General features: G+C 41.2%; 1 protein-coding gene across 2 annotated transcripts; it reads right to left on the bottom strand.

Annotated features, from left to right (window-relative positions):
• Window positions 1-1,450: 1,450 nt before the first annotated feature.
• LOC133509363 (tRNA selenocysteine 1-associated protein 1-like) lies at window positions 1,451-17,129 on the bottom strand. Of its 2 annotated transcripts, XM_061836266.1 has the most exons (9): window positions 16,962-17,129; window positions 15,941-16,038; window positions 15,752-15,866; window positions 15,636-15,685; window positions 15,375-15,506; window positions 13,729-13,845; window positions 10,286-10,484; window positions 2,293-2,323; window positions 1,451-2,177 (listed from the first exon to the last, which is right to left on the bottom strand). In XM_061836266.1, the coding sequence occupies exons 1-9, from the start codon at window positions 16,983-16,985 to the stop codon at window positions 2,017-2,019; spliced, it is 927 nt and encodes a 308-aa protein (XP_061692250.1). In that variant the 5' UTR covers window positions 16,986-17,129; the 3' UTR covers window positions 1,451-2,016. The 2 variants fall into 2 exon arrangements, with proteins under 2 accessions (XP_061692250.1, XP_061692336.1); XM_061836352.1 differs by lacking the exon at window positions 15,375-15,506.
• Between the last annotated feature and the right edge of the window lie 4 nt (window positions 17,130-17,133).

The raw sequence follows: 17,133 nt of genomic DNA, 5'->3' as shown, positions 1-17,133 counted from the left end.
ATTAAACATTAACATACAATGACAGCCATTATTGAAATTTAATGTCTAGCTTCTTTTCATTTCTCAACGTCAGTGAACCATTTCAGTCGGGGTTGGTTTATCTAGGGTCAAAACTGTGCCAAAGAAAAACATGCTGTGGGAGAAGCCGAACGTTGCAACAATGGCATTGCACTAAGAGTGTACGTTTTGAAAATGTTCATCTCTGACACCAGTTTTGTCGAACACGTATGTTGACACAATACACCAATTGGAATAACAAATAATTTTCGTTGTTCTCTATGCACTATAATTGCAATACATACACACCCATTTTCTGAGCTGCTTATCCTCATGCGGGTGGCAGGAGGCACCCTGAACTGGTTGCCAGCCAACCACAGGGTACATAGAGACAAACAGTCACACGCTCACACCTAGGGGCAATTTAGAGTGTCCAATTGCTGTTGCACGTTTTTGGGATGTGGGAGGAAACTGGAGTACCTGGAGAAAATCCTCTTAGGCACGGGGAGAAGGAAAGGGGGGGCTGGGATTGAACAAGAGTCCTTAGATCTGTGAGGCCAACACTTTACAGCTGCGACACCATGCTGCTTATCCAAGCCGCGTATCCTCACAAGGGTAACTGGAGAGCCAGAGCCTATTCCAGCTAGCTTCAGACGAAAGGCTGACTAGACCCGGAACTGGTCACCGGTCACAGAGCAGATATCAATACTGTAGATTATTGGTTGTTTGTCACTACGGCCAGTCGGGGTCTCACCTCTACTCGGTGTTTTTGGTTGGGTCCATTATCTGTTTTATCTATGATGTTGTTTTATGTATTTTACCAGCGGCAGTCTTCAGTAGCCGCTCACTGTTACATGACCTCGGGGTTCAATAAAAACTCATTGCCACAGAAACCTGTGTAATCTCTTATGCATGCACAGGAAGACACCACCAAACACCATCACAGATTTTTTTCTCTTCACTTTTTGACAGGGAAATACGAGATCACCTAATAAAATTAGACACTTTGGGAATAATTAAAGGTATGTAATGTGATTGATAATAAATTCAAATGTGCAGCTCACTGACCTAGTAGTGAGACTGCCTGCCTTAGGGTTTTGGGTTTAAATCTCACCTCAGGCTTTGCAGCGTGTTTGCATCCTCTCTTCGTGCTAGTTTTTTTAAGGGTACTCCAGCTTCCTCTAGTGCTTTTAAATTAGGCAAATAATTAAAGATGGATGATTCTGTTGTGCTGTACAGACTTACGTAAGTCGCATTTTCCCCCCGTTTTTCCAAATTGTGGGGGCGTAACAGAAAATTGAGAAGCACTGGGTTAGCTGTAGACTAAATTGTCATGTGTGAATGACTGTCTGAATTAATGTCCTCTTTTTGTGCCATGTGAAATTCTCTGACCACTCTCGTGTGCCAAATCAGCTGTGACTGGTTCCAGCTCACATATATATACACACCCACACACATATCCGATTTTATTCTTGTGTAAGTGGTGAATTTTAAGTGCATGATGTTCAATGACAAATCTACTTTGGCATCAATTTCACCCATTTGTAGGGCAGTCAGATTATTTTGCAGTATAGTGCAACAAATACCTTTGAAAAGAAGTCGAAGTGTAAGGCTGTATACATTTACATTGCGCAATTATACCCTCGATAAAAGCACAAAAATCACCTGAAAAACTACATTCAGCATTCTTTTGAATAACAATCTAAATGAGACCAGAAAATAAAACTCAACTTGATATTTAATGACCACAAAAGAATTTTTTTTTAAAAAAATTACGACTGAAAATTATTTTTAACATGACTAGCTCAGATATGGTGGCAAAAACCTTAAATGCAAAAGACCAGTAAATACAAATGAAGAACTGGAAAAGCATTGCCATTTGCACCAACAAAATTGTCTGCCCTACAGGTTTATGAACAAATACAACAAAATATTGGCTTTGTTCTATGAAAGGTCCGTACAGTCAAATCCCCAAGAGGCAGTTTTACATAAAAGCACATGAAGCAACTGCATCCAGTTTTAGTAACAAAGTGGATCTGGTATGCTGGCAATCAGTTGGTCCTGTTCCGATGAGAACTCTGCTGATCGCCATGGACAGTCAATTAAAACATCATACAGTTCTTCACTGTTCTCTATGAACCGTTTGTTTGTTTCCACCACATCCAGCTCTGCTGAAGGATCTGAAACACACAGAGTTGCTGACTGAAACACACCCTTTTCTCATTTCACTGTGACTTCATAGTTTGGACTGCCAATGAGCAATTATAAAGTCCCAGCATCAATCTGCATACAAACCTTCAAGTCCATCATCTTGAAGATCCATTTCCTAAATAAAACAGTCAAACATGACGTCAAAATTATTTACAAAAAATACAATAGCGTTCAAAATAATAGCAGTCCAATGTGACTAACCAGATTAATCCACGTTTTGAGTATATCTTTCTACATGTCAAACAAGTTACCAGTAGGTGCAGTAGATACTCAGAAAACAAACAAGGCCCAGAATTCAAGACATACGCACTCTAAAAGGTTGTGCAACTGGGGAATATTTTGAGGTGTGTTGAAAAAAAAAAAAATAGCAATCTGCCATTGACTTTACAAACTCAAAGCTAATTTGTACAAACCTTTTTGTTTCTGGGATTTACCAATCCTTTAAATTACTAAATTAATTATTTTGACTAATCTGTGTGGCATGGAGTCAGCCAACTTGTGGTACCTTTAAACTGTTATTCCACTCCAAGACTCATTAAAGGGCCACTGTCATGAAATTGATGATTTTTAGTATGTTATTAATGAAAAAACAGCAGCCAATATGGGCCCATACGTTCTTTCGCCACAAAACGTGATTTTGACGTATACAGATTTTTGTAACTCCTGCCATGAAAATCCTCTCGAGTGATTTGTTTTCGACAAGAAGCAGGAAGTGACGTTAGGGACAGAAGTGCCCCCGAGTGGATTCGTTTGTTTCCATTAGTTTTACCTCCAGGAAGGTAGCTCGTTGTTCCTTCCTGTTAGCCAAAATGCCGGCTCGTTCCATTGCTGGACATTGCTTGAACACTCGGGAGAATGGAATTACCCTTTATAAGTTTGCAAGAGATCCATTTCGTCGTGAAAAATGGATTGCATGGGCGCTGAGGACGAGAGCTTTGTGGGTTTCAAATGACAGGTAGGTTTGTAAACAGCTACTAAAAAAAAATAATAGTTTGGGGTGGACCACGTAATCAGTCTCTCATAACGTAACAAAAGATCTGCGTATATGAAATGTGTCGATGTGCGCGTTGGACGGCGTCGGGCTGCTGCATCGGTTCGCCAGCAGAGGCTGCGCTTTGGGCTCTTGGACGGCGGGAGCTCTGAAGAACGCAGCTGACAATGCCTCACTCAGCCGCGTGCAACGACAACGCAGTAAAGCGCCCTGGCTCGACAGTGTTGTTCATCGCGTACTGCAGCGGCACTGAACAACCCCTTAAAGCAGCACGGCTCGGCTCCATTATAAGCCACAATGGCGCCGAAAATGAGCAACAGCCGCGTTCGCCAGTCACGGCTTCGGCGAAGGCTGCGTGTCGGGTTTGCAGACGGCGGCGGCTCTGAAGAACGCAGCTGACAATGCGTCACTCAGCCGCGTGCGACGACAATGCAGTAGAGCACCCTGTCTCGCCAGTGTTGTTCATCGCGTACTACGGCGTCAATGACCAACCCTCTAAAGAAGCCCGGCTCGGCTCCGTGATAAGCTACCTCGGCGCCGAAAATGAGCCACACCGGCCGGCTGTGATGAGCCGTAATGGCTCATCTCTACCGCGGAAGTGGATCGGATGGGGAGGCAGTTTGGCCGTGATCGCATATCATCTGAATATGCCTCGAAACAATCGTGTAATATTGCCCTGGTAACTTCATTCGATTGTGTGGTGTTCTCCTTTTCGAAAAGAGCTTCCGTGTCAGAAGGGCCATGTTCGTCTCCCAAAGTAGGGTGCACCGTGTGTTTTCATTGGCGAATGTCTGGGTGACGTCACGGACAGAGGATGCAGCCAAGATGGCGACCACCTAGATGTCATAGAATGACACTTTTGCAACTTTGCGCATGGATGATGCGCTCTCCGCTCACATTTATTTTTTCATATAGACATTGAAGTGAATGTTATATGTATTTTTCATTACAATATCTATTTTAGAATGTTTATAGGGCTGACACTTAACTTTTAAAGGGCCACTATCATGAAATTGATGATTTTTTTAGTATATTAATGAAAAAATGACAGCCAATATGGGCCCATGCGTTTTTCCACCACCAGCCAGATGTTGCTTTTGAATTCTTGGCCAAGGATGTGTAATGTAGAGGAAAAACTGCACTATGCAGAAATGTTTTATGCACAAATATTTAATACAAAAAATGTTTAAGTCAGTGTTAAATATTTATTTAAGACTGTAATGTGTGTCATCAACAGTATTAAAATGTTATGCCATCATTAAGCATTTATTTTAGTTGGTTGAGGGATTCTGTTCTGACAGGGACCAGGACAAGTGTGTCCTGTGCTGAGATTATATTACGGCTACATCAGGACAATGATTATTATTCTTGTGCATGATTCTTTTTTGAAAAAACAATATAAGTACAAACCTAACAAAATATAAGTACAGATAATTCCCAATATTTTGAGCATATGAGTAGCAGCAAATTGGTCGTGCGCATTGTACATTGGTATAAGGGCTTTCCTGATTTTTTTTTTTTTTTAGGTCAGCTTTGGGGGTGCGCATTATACTTCAGGCCGCATTATACTTGAGAAATAACGGTAAATGTGAACTGTCATTTTCCCCCGTGATACCATGTTCTCTTGTTGAAATTTTTCCCTTCTCCATGCTTTAGGAAGATATAATCTACTGCTGGCACTGCAGTTTAGAAATAAGGATTTTTGATGTTACCTCACAAGTACTCAACTGGATTTATATCCAGGGATTAGACTGGCCACTCCATGACATTAACTTTTTAAGACTGGGCTGGGCACTCCATGACAAGACTTTGCATGTTTACTTGTGTGTTTGGGGTCATTGCCTTGTTGAAATACCCATTTCAAGGGCATGTCCTCTAAAGCATAAGGCATGATGACCTCTTCAAGTATTTTGACATATCCAAACTGATCCATGATCCCTCGTATACAATAAATGGGTCCAACACCACAGTAGGAGAAACATGCCCATTTCATGGTGCTCGCACCACCATCCTTCACTATGTACCGTGGTTTGAAGTCAGAGTTTGGGGATTATTGTCTGCAATCCCTGGACTAGAGATGAAAGTGGACTTTTGTTAAAATTCCTGAAAATACAAATGCGAGCACTTCAACATGCCCCGGTGGAAAATTTTTTGAAAAATATGGATGGCTGTGGTGCATTCTGGCAATATCTGTGAACAAAATTCAGACAAAAATTGAAAATAAAATTTCCAAGTCCTGACTAAAAAAAAAAAAAATTGGGCAGAAGTTCCCCAAGGGCCAAGCCCAGATTTTTTTGCCCCCCATTCCTCTATCACTGGATGGCACAAAATAAAATTTTAAAATATCCTTAAAATATGCCATCTTATCTCAAGACAAATGAATTAAAGCCCAAGTGTCATCCCTATAAACATTAAATAGATATTGTAATGAAAAATACATATAACATTATTCACTTCAATGTCTATACGAAAAAATAAATGTTAGTATCATTCTACGATATCCAAGCGGTCACCATTTTGGCTGCATCCTCCGTCCATGACATCACCCGGACATTTGCCAATAAAAACAAGCGGTTCACCCTAACTATGGGAGACAAACGTGCCCCTTCTGACACTGAAGCTCTTCGAAAAGGAGAGTCACACAACCGAGTGAAGTTACCGGGGCAATATTACACTATTGTTTCGAGGCATATTCAGATGATATGTGATCACAGCCAAACCTCATTCCCGTCCGATCCACTTCTGCGGCTGAGATGAGCCATCGCGGCTCATCGCAGCCGGCCGGTGTGGCTTTTGACCGAGCCGAGCCGTGCTGCTTTAGGGGGTTGTTCATAGCCGCCGCAGTACGCGATGAACACTGTTGAGCCGGAGCGCTTTGCTGCACGCAGGCGGCTGAGTGAGGCGTTCTTGGCTGGGTTCTTCAGATTAGCAACCGTCCGCGCAGCAGCCCAACGCCATTCGTCGCACACGTCGACATATTTCGTACGCGGATCTTTTGTTACATTATCAGAGACCGATTACGTGGTTGGCCACAAACTGTTATTTTTTTTTAGTAGCTGTATTCACACCTGTCATTTGGAACCCATGAAGCTCTCGTCCTCTGCACCCGTACAAACCATTTTTCACAACGAACCGGGTCTCTTGCAAACTTATGAAGGCTAAATCCATTCTCCCGAGTGTTCAAGCAATGTCCAGCAATGCAATGAGCCGGCATTTTGGCTATCACGAAGGAACAACGAGCTACCTTCCCGGAGGTAAAACTAATGGAAACAAACGAGTCCACTTGGAGGCGCCTCTGTCCTTCACGTCACTTCCTGCTCTTCAAAAACAAATCCCTCGAGAGGATTTTCATGGCGGGAGTTACAAAAAGCTGTATAAATCAAAATCGTTTTTTGTGGTGAAAAAAAAAACGCATGGGCCCATATTGTCTGGTTTTTTCATTAATAACATACTAAAAATCATCCATTTCATGACAGTAGCCCTTTAAGTGAACTATTCAGTAAAATTGTCCTTTTCCCCACATTATAGTAGATATAGAATATATACAAAAATATATCCTACAATTTCTACACCGTACAGCAAAACATGTTGAAAAAGTTGATCTGTAGAAATTACTATTAAAGTTTAGGTCTCAAACATGTTACGTCACATTGTTCTGATACACTCGACCACATTGCTCCATAAACCCCAGATTCCTCTTTTCTTCTGCCTCTTCACACAGCCTGTCAGCCTACTCAATAAGCGTAGATATGTCAGTCTCTATTCTGGCTTTTTTTGGTTTGAAGCTGTCTATCTCTGCCTTAGCTGCCTTCCTCTTCTCTGCCCGTGTTGATGCATCCTTCTTGTTTTCCTCCTCTTGATGCTGGACGTAAATACTTCTGGCAGAAGACGCAGCGACCAACAGCTCCTTTGTGATAGGCACCATGTCAGGCCCTCCATATTGCTGGACCACCTCCACTATTTCCCTCCGCGCAATCAGTGACTCCTTGCTTAGGTTGTCGACAGTGACCTCGTTTGTGGAGAAACCTCTTTCAGCAGATGCCTGTCCATGGGACAGGAGCAGCAGCTGCTTTATGACGCCCCATAGCTCCTGGAACTGCTGGCTTTCCTGCTGATGCAGAGTGGAGTGGAAGAGCGTGTCCAGCCTGTCCTTAGAGATGTTGAAATCAGAGAAAGCGACCCTAATCTCCTCATCTTTTTGGATCTTTTCTCTCAGTCTGGAATACTGGAACAGAATCCTGTCGCAATTGCTTTCCTCCACCCTTCTGTGATCCACCATGATGTTTAAGGTTTTTTGGAGTTTTTTGTTGTTCTCCTTCTCATCTTTCACTGCAATCTGCCGAGGGTCCATACACCTTAATACGTGGACTAAACTGTATATGATGGGGGCCTTCTCAAGCAACTTTTCTATCATGTTTACCAGGAAAGTTTGGCAGCTCATCCTAAATTCCTGCTTTACACAGTCAGTTGCAATGCCAGATTTCAGAAGCAGTCTCTCAGCAGCAAAGCCTATGCCTACTTTTGATAAATCCACCCAGTGTGACTTGTAACCACATCAATCTTGACAAGGCCAGTGAGGGAGGCTGCCTTTTCTTTAAGGACTTCAGGCTTGATGAACTTTTCTATCAGAGTCTTGATGAGGGTGCCCATGTCCTTTGCAATGAAGGGAAGCATAGGCTTGTCAGTCAGGTACAATTTCAGGAATGGTTCCACCAGCCTGGCGCACACAAGCGACTCCATTGCCTAGATGCCCATTTTCCAAAGTGGTAACTCTGTTTGCACAGATGACAGTAGAACATGTGCCCATCTTTTGAATCTCGACGAAACCAGCTCCGCAACTCTCTACTTTCAACCCAAGCATCTTGAAAAATGCACTTCCCCATGATAAAAAAAAAAAAAAAAAAATGGATCGATCAAAGAACTACACTACTTCGTAACAAAGACGAAGTGAAATGCCTACTCACGGAAACAAACAATGGAATATCGACGACAAGATGGCGGCTAGTTGTGAACACAGAGTGACTTCTGTTGACAATTTCCGGCTGTTTGGAACGCCCCGACGGATCTCTATTTTTTTTAAATAAAAGATGAATTTTTTTAGGGAGAATATTGGCGGAAGAGGTCCTCTCTCGGATTTTTTTTAATTTAAGGCCTTTTTAAGGGTTTGACCGGTTTTTGGTGAATTTTAAGGACTTTTAGGGGCCCCCAAATGCACCCTCAGAAATTTAGGGGTTTTTAGGGACTTTTAGGGCCGCGTGCGAGCCCCGGGAACAAGTCGTAAATTTTCAACATTTTATTCGAACAAAGATAAATGAAAATTCGATCAGACCTGACGACATTATAAATATGTATGGGATACCGGTGATGTTTGATCTGCCCCTCACCAGGACAGTCAACAGGAAATGTGAAGCATCTGTCACACTGAAAACAACGGAGGACGCATTTCACCCGTTTTGGGCTGCACTGCATCCGGACTGAAGCTTCCATCAATGGTGATTTTTAAGCGGACTACCATGCCAAAAGACATTGTCGTGAAGGTTAAAACGAAACGGTGGATTGTAGAGAGCCAAATGATAGAATGGTTGACTAAGTGTTATGATGAGCGACCATGAAGATTTTTTCGTAGCAAAAAAATATTGCTTGTTTTGAACAGTATGAGGGCCCATATTACGGATTCTGTGAAAGCAGCCATCACGAGGAACTCAATTTCAGCTGTGATTCCTGTGGGCACAGCAAAGTATTTGTAGCCACTTGACATCAGTCTGAATCATGCATTTTCCATCCGAGTCAAATGGGAGGCTTGGATGACCACCGGCGAGAAATCATACACCAAAACTGGCCGCATGCGATGAGCAACTTTTGCACAAGTCTTCCAGTGGATCTTGACAGCGTTGAGCAGTGTGAAAAAAAATCCACCACCACCAACGGGTTTGAAAAAGCTGGTTTGTTGCGTGAAGGGGGTACAGCACAAGCTCAGGAGTGAATTTGCCTCAGGATGAGAATGACACTGACAGCAACAACAAAAGAGAGACTGAGACAGTGTGTGGCGAAGAATATCTGATGCTATTCCAAACCGACACTGAGAAGACTTCCAGGGTTTCAGTGCAAAGGAGGAAGATGACGACGGCTCTCAGTGACTTTTAACGGTATGTTGTTTTTTTTTTTTTAAACACCCCTGTTTGTGGTGTGCTACCATGTTGCTATGCTACATTGTTGCTGCCGCATCTCAGTCAAGTTTACCGGTACGTTGTTTTCTGCAGGTTTCTTTTTTCTTAACAGCCGTTTGTTCTGTGCTACCGTGTTGCTATGCTAAATTGTTGCTTTCCGCGTCTCAAGTTTACTGGTATCTTTTTTTCACCGGCATGTTTTTTTTATTTAATTTAGTGCTGTGCTACCGTATTGCTACTGTGTAGCTGCCACGGCTGTATTTTTATTTTTTTTTTAACCGGAATGTTTTTTGCTTTTTACCAGTCGTTCGTGCTGCCCTTTTGTTATTTTCAGCTAAGGTATTAAAATTTTGAAAACTCTGTGTACCGTCTTTCTTTGTAAATATCTCGTGTTTTAATGTGGGTTTCAATGTGGGAACTTGCGGCTTTTACACAGGTGCTGCTTATGTACTTACCAAATGGTATTTCCTTTACAAATGTACTGGGTGAGGTTTATAATCAGGTCCGCTCGGCAAGCCAGAAATTATGCTATGCTGTTCTTCTGGACAATGTGTTGAATGACCCATTTTGCTCACACTTTCAAGAAGAAATGTGTGTTAAACAGGTGCTGGCTTCATCCCTAAGTAGAGGCCTCATGTTTTTCACAAAATTGATGAGCTCACTGATTAAATGTCACTGCTATTTTTTGAACACACCCGTTTTAACGAATTAACCAATTGCCCAGCCATAGGAGTATGCATATCATGAATGCTGGGTCTTGTTGGTTTTCTGAGAATCTACTGTACCTAACCAACTTGTTTGACATGTAACAAGAAAAAAATATACTGAAAACGTGGATTAATCTGGTTAGTCACATAGGACTTATTATTTTGAACACTACTGTATACATGTGCGATTATAAAACTGAATAAGGGCTTACCAGTGATTGGGCATACTGTGAGTAATCATACTGCGGATAGCTGTAGCCATACCCTGCTGTAGTCTGATCGTAACCCCAGGACGAGTAATAGCCGGGATACGCCTGCTGCTGGTATTGGGTGTACTGGTCATAGGTTGACGTGTAAGAAGTGTTTGACGGCCATGTTTTGGTTTCAGGCTGCACCGGTCTGTTCCTTAGGCTGCACACAAAGAAAAATTGGTAAAGACCATTTTGGCATCAGATCTCATTTGTTTCAGGTGTGAAATACTTAAGTATCTTTACATGTTGAAAAATGTAATTTAAATCCAAATTTAAAACAATCAAACTTCAGAGGGACCTACTAATACGGGACCAACTAAAACATTCAAACAGTCCCCTTCAAAAGTAATTGATCAACAAGATTAATTCCTTTCTTTATTGAAGACACTTGGGTTTCAGATCAAATGACAATATGAGATAAAAGTTCAGAATTCAATCTTGAGCATACGTGCTAGAACAGGCATTTCAATCTTACAGCCCGCAGGCCGCATCCGGCCCGGCATAAATTTCTGAGTATGACGAAAAAAGAAGAGTCTCTAGCTCATTTCTATCAAAAGTTGTGATTTTTTAAAATAAATACAAACCAAACGCTCCCTCTGGCCGCTAAAGGGCAAGAAATGTGTAAAAGCGCTCACATCCAGCATGCGGCACTGAGTTAGTCACAGGAAATAAACATTCGCAACATGTCTTCAAATAAAAATAAACGGGCAATCTAGCTTCACTATTCACCACTACTAAACAAGTTATCGGTCAACACAACCTTCCCAAAACAAAACAAAACAAAAGTGGACACGGCATGCAGAGTTTTCCAGGAAAGATGGCCTGAGAAGTATTTATTCACAAAAGTGAATGCAAAAGCAGGGTGCTTGGTATGTCGTCAGCAAGTTAGAGTGTTCAAAGAGTTTAATATTCAGCGCCACAATGAGACTCAATATAAAGGATGACCACGTGAAAGGACAAATAAGGAAAGACAGGATAAACAAATTGGTCACTGGTCTGAAGAAACAGCAGTCTACTTTTACGCACAGGTGCAATACTGCTGATGGGGCTGTAAAAGTTAGCTACATTATTGCTAACGAGCTGGTGCAGGGATCCAAGCCATTTTCCGATGGGGAGTTTGTAAAAACCTGCATGCTAAAGGCTGCAAAAGTCGTGTGTCCTGATAAGCGACCTGCCTTTGCCAATATCAGTCTAACAAGTAACACTGTCGCAGATCGGGTGACGGACCTCTCAAGTGACATGAGCAGTCAACTGAAAGAGAAAAGTCATTTATCGCATTTTCAATTGCAGTAGATGAGAGCACCGATGTCTTATCTAAATACGCCAATGTGCATTTTCTTTCATTTTTATTAATTTTTTTTAATTTCAAAGTAGTATGATATGACGAAAATATGTTTTTCATAGCCCCCACTTGAGTTTGTTTAGTGTGGTAAGTTGGTTCAGGGGTAAAACTGCATTCACTCAACTGTTAAAATAAACCAGTTGATAAACTTTCACCGCCAAACATGAAAATATTTTTTTTTCCATCGTTTGTGAATAAATGTGTTCTGCTCAGAAAAGATGCCTTGTCATCTGAGATTATATGTAGGGTAGGCTACAAATGTAGACTGAATGATAAAGCATAGTACTGAAAAAATGAAGCAATGACAAAATTGACAAAACATGCACTTCAAACACTATTTTATATGCGGTTCAATGGAATTGAGGAGGTCTTTGAAGTACTCTCCACAAAGACTCACGAAGTCCATACTTGAGGTCAGCAGCGCCCCATCCTCACTATACAGTGTTGACAGTTCACTGCTTCCTCCTCCTGGGATGCCAGATGGTGGACCAGAATTTCTTCAAAGCAGTTTTGAAGCTGTTCTCCTTGGCCTCACCAAACACCTCCGATGTCGAGTTTTTGCCTCAGCGACTACCAAAGTTGCATTCCACAGCAGACCCGCAGAATACGTTTGGGCCTGCTGCTTCGCACCAGCTAGTTCACCCACCAACAAAGCCAACTCGGCAGCAGGTGGTGATCAGGTGACAGCTCCACCGCCCTCTTCACCAGAGTGACAGACATGCGGAGAGTCTGATGACAGAACCAGAAAGTCGATCATCTAACTGTGACAAATGGTGTCCTTGTGCAAAGTGCACATGTGGACACCCTTATGCCTTAACAAGGTGTTTGTTATGGACAACCCATGATGAGCACAAAAGTTCAGTAACAGAACACCAATCGGGTTCTGATAGGAGGGGGCCGTTCAACTCAATTACACCCTTCCAGGTTTCACTGTCATTGTCCATGTGAGCATTCAAGTGCCCCAGCAGAACGATGGAAAACATAGCAGCACTCTCCAGGACTCCCTCTAAGAACTCTAAAAAGGGTGGGTAGTCTGAAATGTTGTTTGATGCATAGGCATAAACAGTTAGGAACTGTCCCCTCTCATGTGGACTGGTACCAGAGCTCAAGCCGTGTGCATTTGATTTCTTCGATTGTAAATGAAAACTATCTAATTCTAACTAACTAATCCTTAGTGGCTTCTGGAGTAGCAATGACAAACAGCTGACCTTTTTGATTCACTTTGATATTAAGTGAGTTACTGTTTTGCATTCAGGTGTTTTGTTTTTTTAATTTTACAACCCCGCCGATTTCCAGATTGGTCTGCTAATGGATGCTAACCCGTGTGAATGGTAACGCGAGCTAATGGTAACACGTGCTAAGGTATCTATGACCATCGCTCAGAGTGAGTAATAGCAAACAGTCCCAAATTCTTGCATCCTGTTTCTCCATGAGGTACATTTTCTTGTTTAAATACCGGTGTTGGAAAGACTGGCACTCTGCCATTTCCATCCTTCCATTTGCAACACCGCTTATCCTGGTCCGGGTCTAGGGGCATGCTGGACCCTATCCCAGCTGACTTCAAATGAAAGGCTGCCAGAGATGATTACTTACTTGCGCTGTGTTGACGCCGAACATGGATCAAATTTATGGCTCTACATCGTTTAACTGCAAGCTGTAGCTGGCGAAGTGCAAAATAGCAGCCAACGATACAAACAGCAGAAAGCAGGGAGGTTGGGCAACTGTTCAATGTAGATGCCCTGAATTCATTTGTGAAATTTGTATTGGCCAGGATCTTGAGCATTATTACTACTCAAGGATGAAACAGCGCTGTACTGAGTGATTGATTGGATGCCTTAATCCAGAACAATGAGTGTTACAGGCATAATGAGTTCGCATACAAATTACGGATGATCAATAACATTTCACAGCTCTGTATACCCAACACAATAGAGTTTAGTTTACATCTTTTCGTTTGCTTCCCCAGCGTATTTGTTAGAATTAATACCCCATGAGTTCAGTATTAATTAATGAGTTTTTACAATTTTTTTTATTTTTTTAAACAGCCCTAAAACAAACTTACTTGTTAGCTGCTAAGCTTAGTCGCAGAGGTTTACCACCAAGTCCCACAGCTCCCTGACACTCATCCAGTGCTCGCTTCTGCAGGCGCTCATCTGGGAACTGAACAAAGCCGCAACCCCTACAAAAAACATGGAATGTCTCAATTTCAATGTACATTAGTTTAAATTTAGATTTGGAAACATACTATTACAACCCAGTGCAAGGCAATAAACGTCACAGTCTTAACAGGAGACATAGATTCAGAATAATCTCCAGGGGTCACATGTGTTTTATGACTCCCCCCACTTCTGATACAAAAATAAACCTTCGTGAAACACTATTTGTATTTTAGACAAGGCTACAAATATCAGCAGCAGTAAAACAATTTTATGTTCAAAAGTGTTGAACTTAATTTAAAAGGCAATTCAGAGGATATTGATAAGAATGGTTAAATAAAGATTTCACTAAATATATACTAGGTATTTGACATGATAACATCTGCACGTAGATACTGTATACAGGTATAATATAAAAGTCATAATTCTGATATTGTGACAACAACCCCAAGGAATTGAGCACCGTTTACAATGTTTCAGAAGATACATTTGAAGAAACATTGTTCACCTACTTGGAGACACTGTTTAATATTTTTCAAGAGAGAACTTCAGTAGGATCGCTTCAGAAATGTAGCTGTTGTAATAGGCTCACTTTTTACTATTCTCTCGTAGTACATTTTTTTTCTATTCAAAAACAAAATTTCTTATGAAGTCGTATTATTGAAATTGTTTTTTTATTAATACAACTTATTCAGAAAAAAATACATAAAATTCTCCACCATTTATCATTTTCAGTGAATGCCTAATACTTGTTCAATACATAGTTAGTCCTCTAGTATGTCCTCTAAGTTCTATTGGGTATCGCTACATATAGTAGTGACGTTGACGAAACGTAGGCCTGGTACACACATAAAGACAACCAGCATGTTTTTGTGCTGATTTTGCCCTTTCCCGTCCAAGCACGTCAAACACCAGACAATTCTAAGTCTTATAACATTATCCTATAAGATTGTCCTGAGGTTTGATGTGTGTTAAGGGTGGATTCTTGCAGATTTTGGGGTCCGAAACAGGCCGTGTCCGACAATCTTAAATAATGAAAGTATGCAATATTTATGATGAAAAGGTGAGGACAGTCGACTTCTCCCAAGTCATGACACTGTGAATTATGTACAACAGAATATATATAGCCAGTAAAGAAGTGCCATGACTCAACAAAAGGAATTGACTGTAAATAAAAACACACATCTTACTCGATGTTGTTTTTTTCCAAATAAAAGTATGTTAGGCAAGAATTATTTTCCAAAGCAAGTGGCTTTATGTGGACAAGGCATTTCTATAAATTTCCTGGCTCTGGAAAAATTTGGGAACATCCAGGAAACATCGCAAAGTTATTCTTCGGTTTTGTGGTACCGATTGTGACCATGTGAGATTTGGACTTCAGCGTTTGAAGAGATTCTTTGTGTGTGGTGTTTAGTGTTATCGGAACACACCACGCACAATATGACCAAAACTGTTAAATGTTCTTTTATCATTATGTGTGGGGTCTGTCAAATACTAAAAAAAAAAAAAAAAATCTAATCTGAAAAGTCTTTATGAGTGTACCAGGCCTTACTTGGAGTTTCCCATGCTGTCCAGCACTACTTTTCCTCCCCGACAGGAAGGGAAGCGATTGTAGAAGAACTCATACAGCATTCCATCGTCTACCTCTGGGGTAAGATCTCCCACAAACAAAGAGTACATCTGACTACAAAAGACGAAAAGGGGTTGGTTATGACAACACACAATATGTCCACATAAAAATTAGTAATAGTTGGCCTCATGTGGTCCTGTCACTTTCAAGTTAGTCGAAATTCTGATTCTTCATTTATCTCACCCAGTTTCTTGTTTCCCAAATGTGGCTCGGTTTAACTTGAATCTTGTTGGCTGTAGGAAATAGTGAAATATGTCACCTGACCAGAAATTAATATATTCCCCAACAATTGTTCATACCGGACTGGATCCTGGTAATGATTTTCCATTGATTTTACGAAGACACCTCTCAGCTGTTGCCTCATCTGCCATTTCCACAAAACAGTACCCCAGAGCGCTGCTTGATGACGGCGCGCTGTTAAAAGTTCAATTACACTCACAGGTACGACAACAACAACAAAAAAAGATATGCAAAGCTTAGACTCTCACCCCGTTATCTTGCTGCGTATGATCCGAACACTGACTGCCTGCTCACCCATAGTAGAGAAAGCTCTGGTAATGAACTTTTCGTCCATATAGGAGTCCAACTGCAGAGTAGCATAGAAACAGCTTTCAGATGAGCCATTAAATGAGGTCAGAGGATTCAGATGAGCAATTAAACGAGGTCACGTTATCACAATGTGGATGGTTTTAGGTAAAGACACTCCACAATGGATAGGTTTCCAATTACACCATCTTGTGTGTCACAGAGGTCAAAGAACACAGGTGATAGTTAAAGCTTGAATTTTTTTTTCTATCGTTAATTTACCCGATTGGTCTAAGAACTGTGGTGACGTCATTGGAAACCTATATTTTCCAAGATATGCATTTGTGTAAGCTTGTGTCTGTATTTGTTTAGGTTGTTTTGTTTTTATCAAATTTATTAACGAAACAGTGTGAGCAAATGTGGTCAGAAAAACAGAGAGGGAGAGAAAATTGATTAAAATTCAGAAAACCACAGAATGACTGAAAAGAGTACGTATTTTCTATTTAGGTTGGTTGGACCTATTTCAAAGGGTCCCAAATATCTAAATGTGGTTGCAGTTTTTAACAAGGGGTAGGTTTCTAAAATGTCGGTAGCTCAATTAAGCTAGTGTGTTAAGGAACTCTGTTGCAAGTTTCATTAATATTGCGCAGGTATACCTAAACATTAAAACCATGTAGCTTAAGATGTTTTATCGGGAGCACAGAGTGGCTATTAGGTGAAAGCAGCAACTTGTGATACTATGTGACAAACATCTCACAACTCTATGACGTTAAGACAAACAACTCACAACTCTATGACGTTAAGACTGTCAAGTATTTTTTTTTTCGACAAAGTGGGGTCAAGTTAGAAAGTTAGCTGTCTAAATAGCTTTTGCAAACAAATATATTGTGCTCCCAGTCAAACTACGTACGGAGATTAGCTAAAATGTCCGCCGTGCTGCTTTTCCCACTTATCACGATATAAAAAAAACAGCTATGATCTTACGTTCCCCATCCACAATGTACTCATGGTCCCGTCAACAATGTAGAGTTTCGAAAAGGAATTTATGAAGCAAATCAAATTTTAAGAAACAAAGGTATTGGGATACACATGCTAACAAGAACTGGGAGACGACAAAACGCTCGAGCTGACTGTACGTGCTGACGTCACCCGGAGA

The sequence above is a fragment of the Syngnathoides biaculeatus genome, chromosome 1 (genome assembly GCF_019802595.1).
Source record: "Syngnathoides biaculeatus isolate LvHL_M chromosome 1, ASM1980259v1, whole genome shotgun sequence".
Taxonomy (NCBI): domain Eukaryota; kingdom Metazoa; phylum Chordata; class Actinopteri; order Syngnathiformes; family Syngnathidae; genus Syngnathoides; species Syngnathoides biaculeatus.
This window is presented reverse-complemented; position numbering and strand designations above follow the sequence as displayed.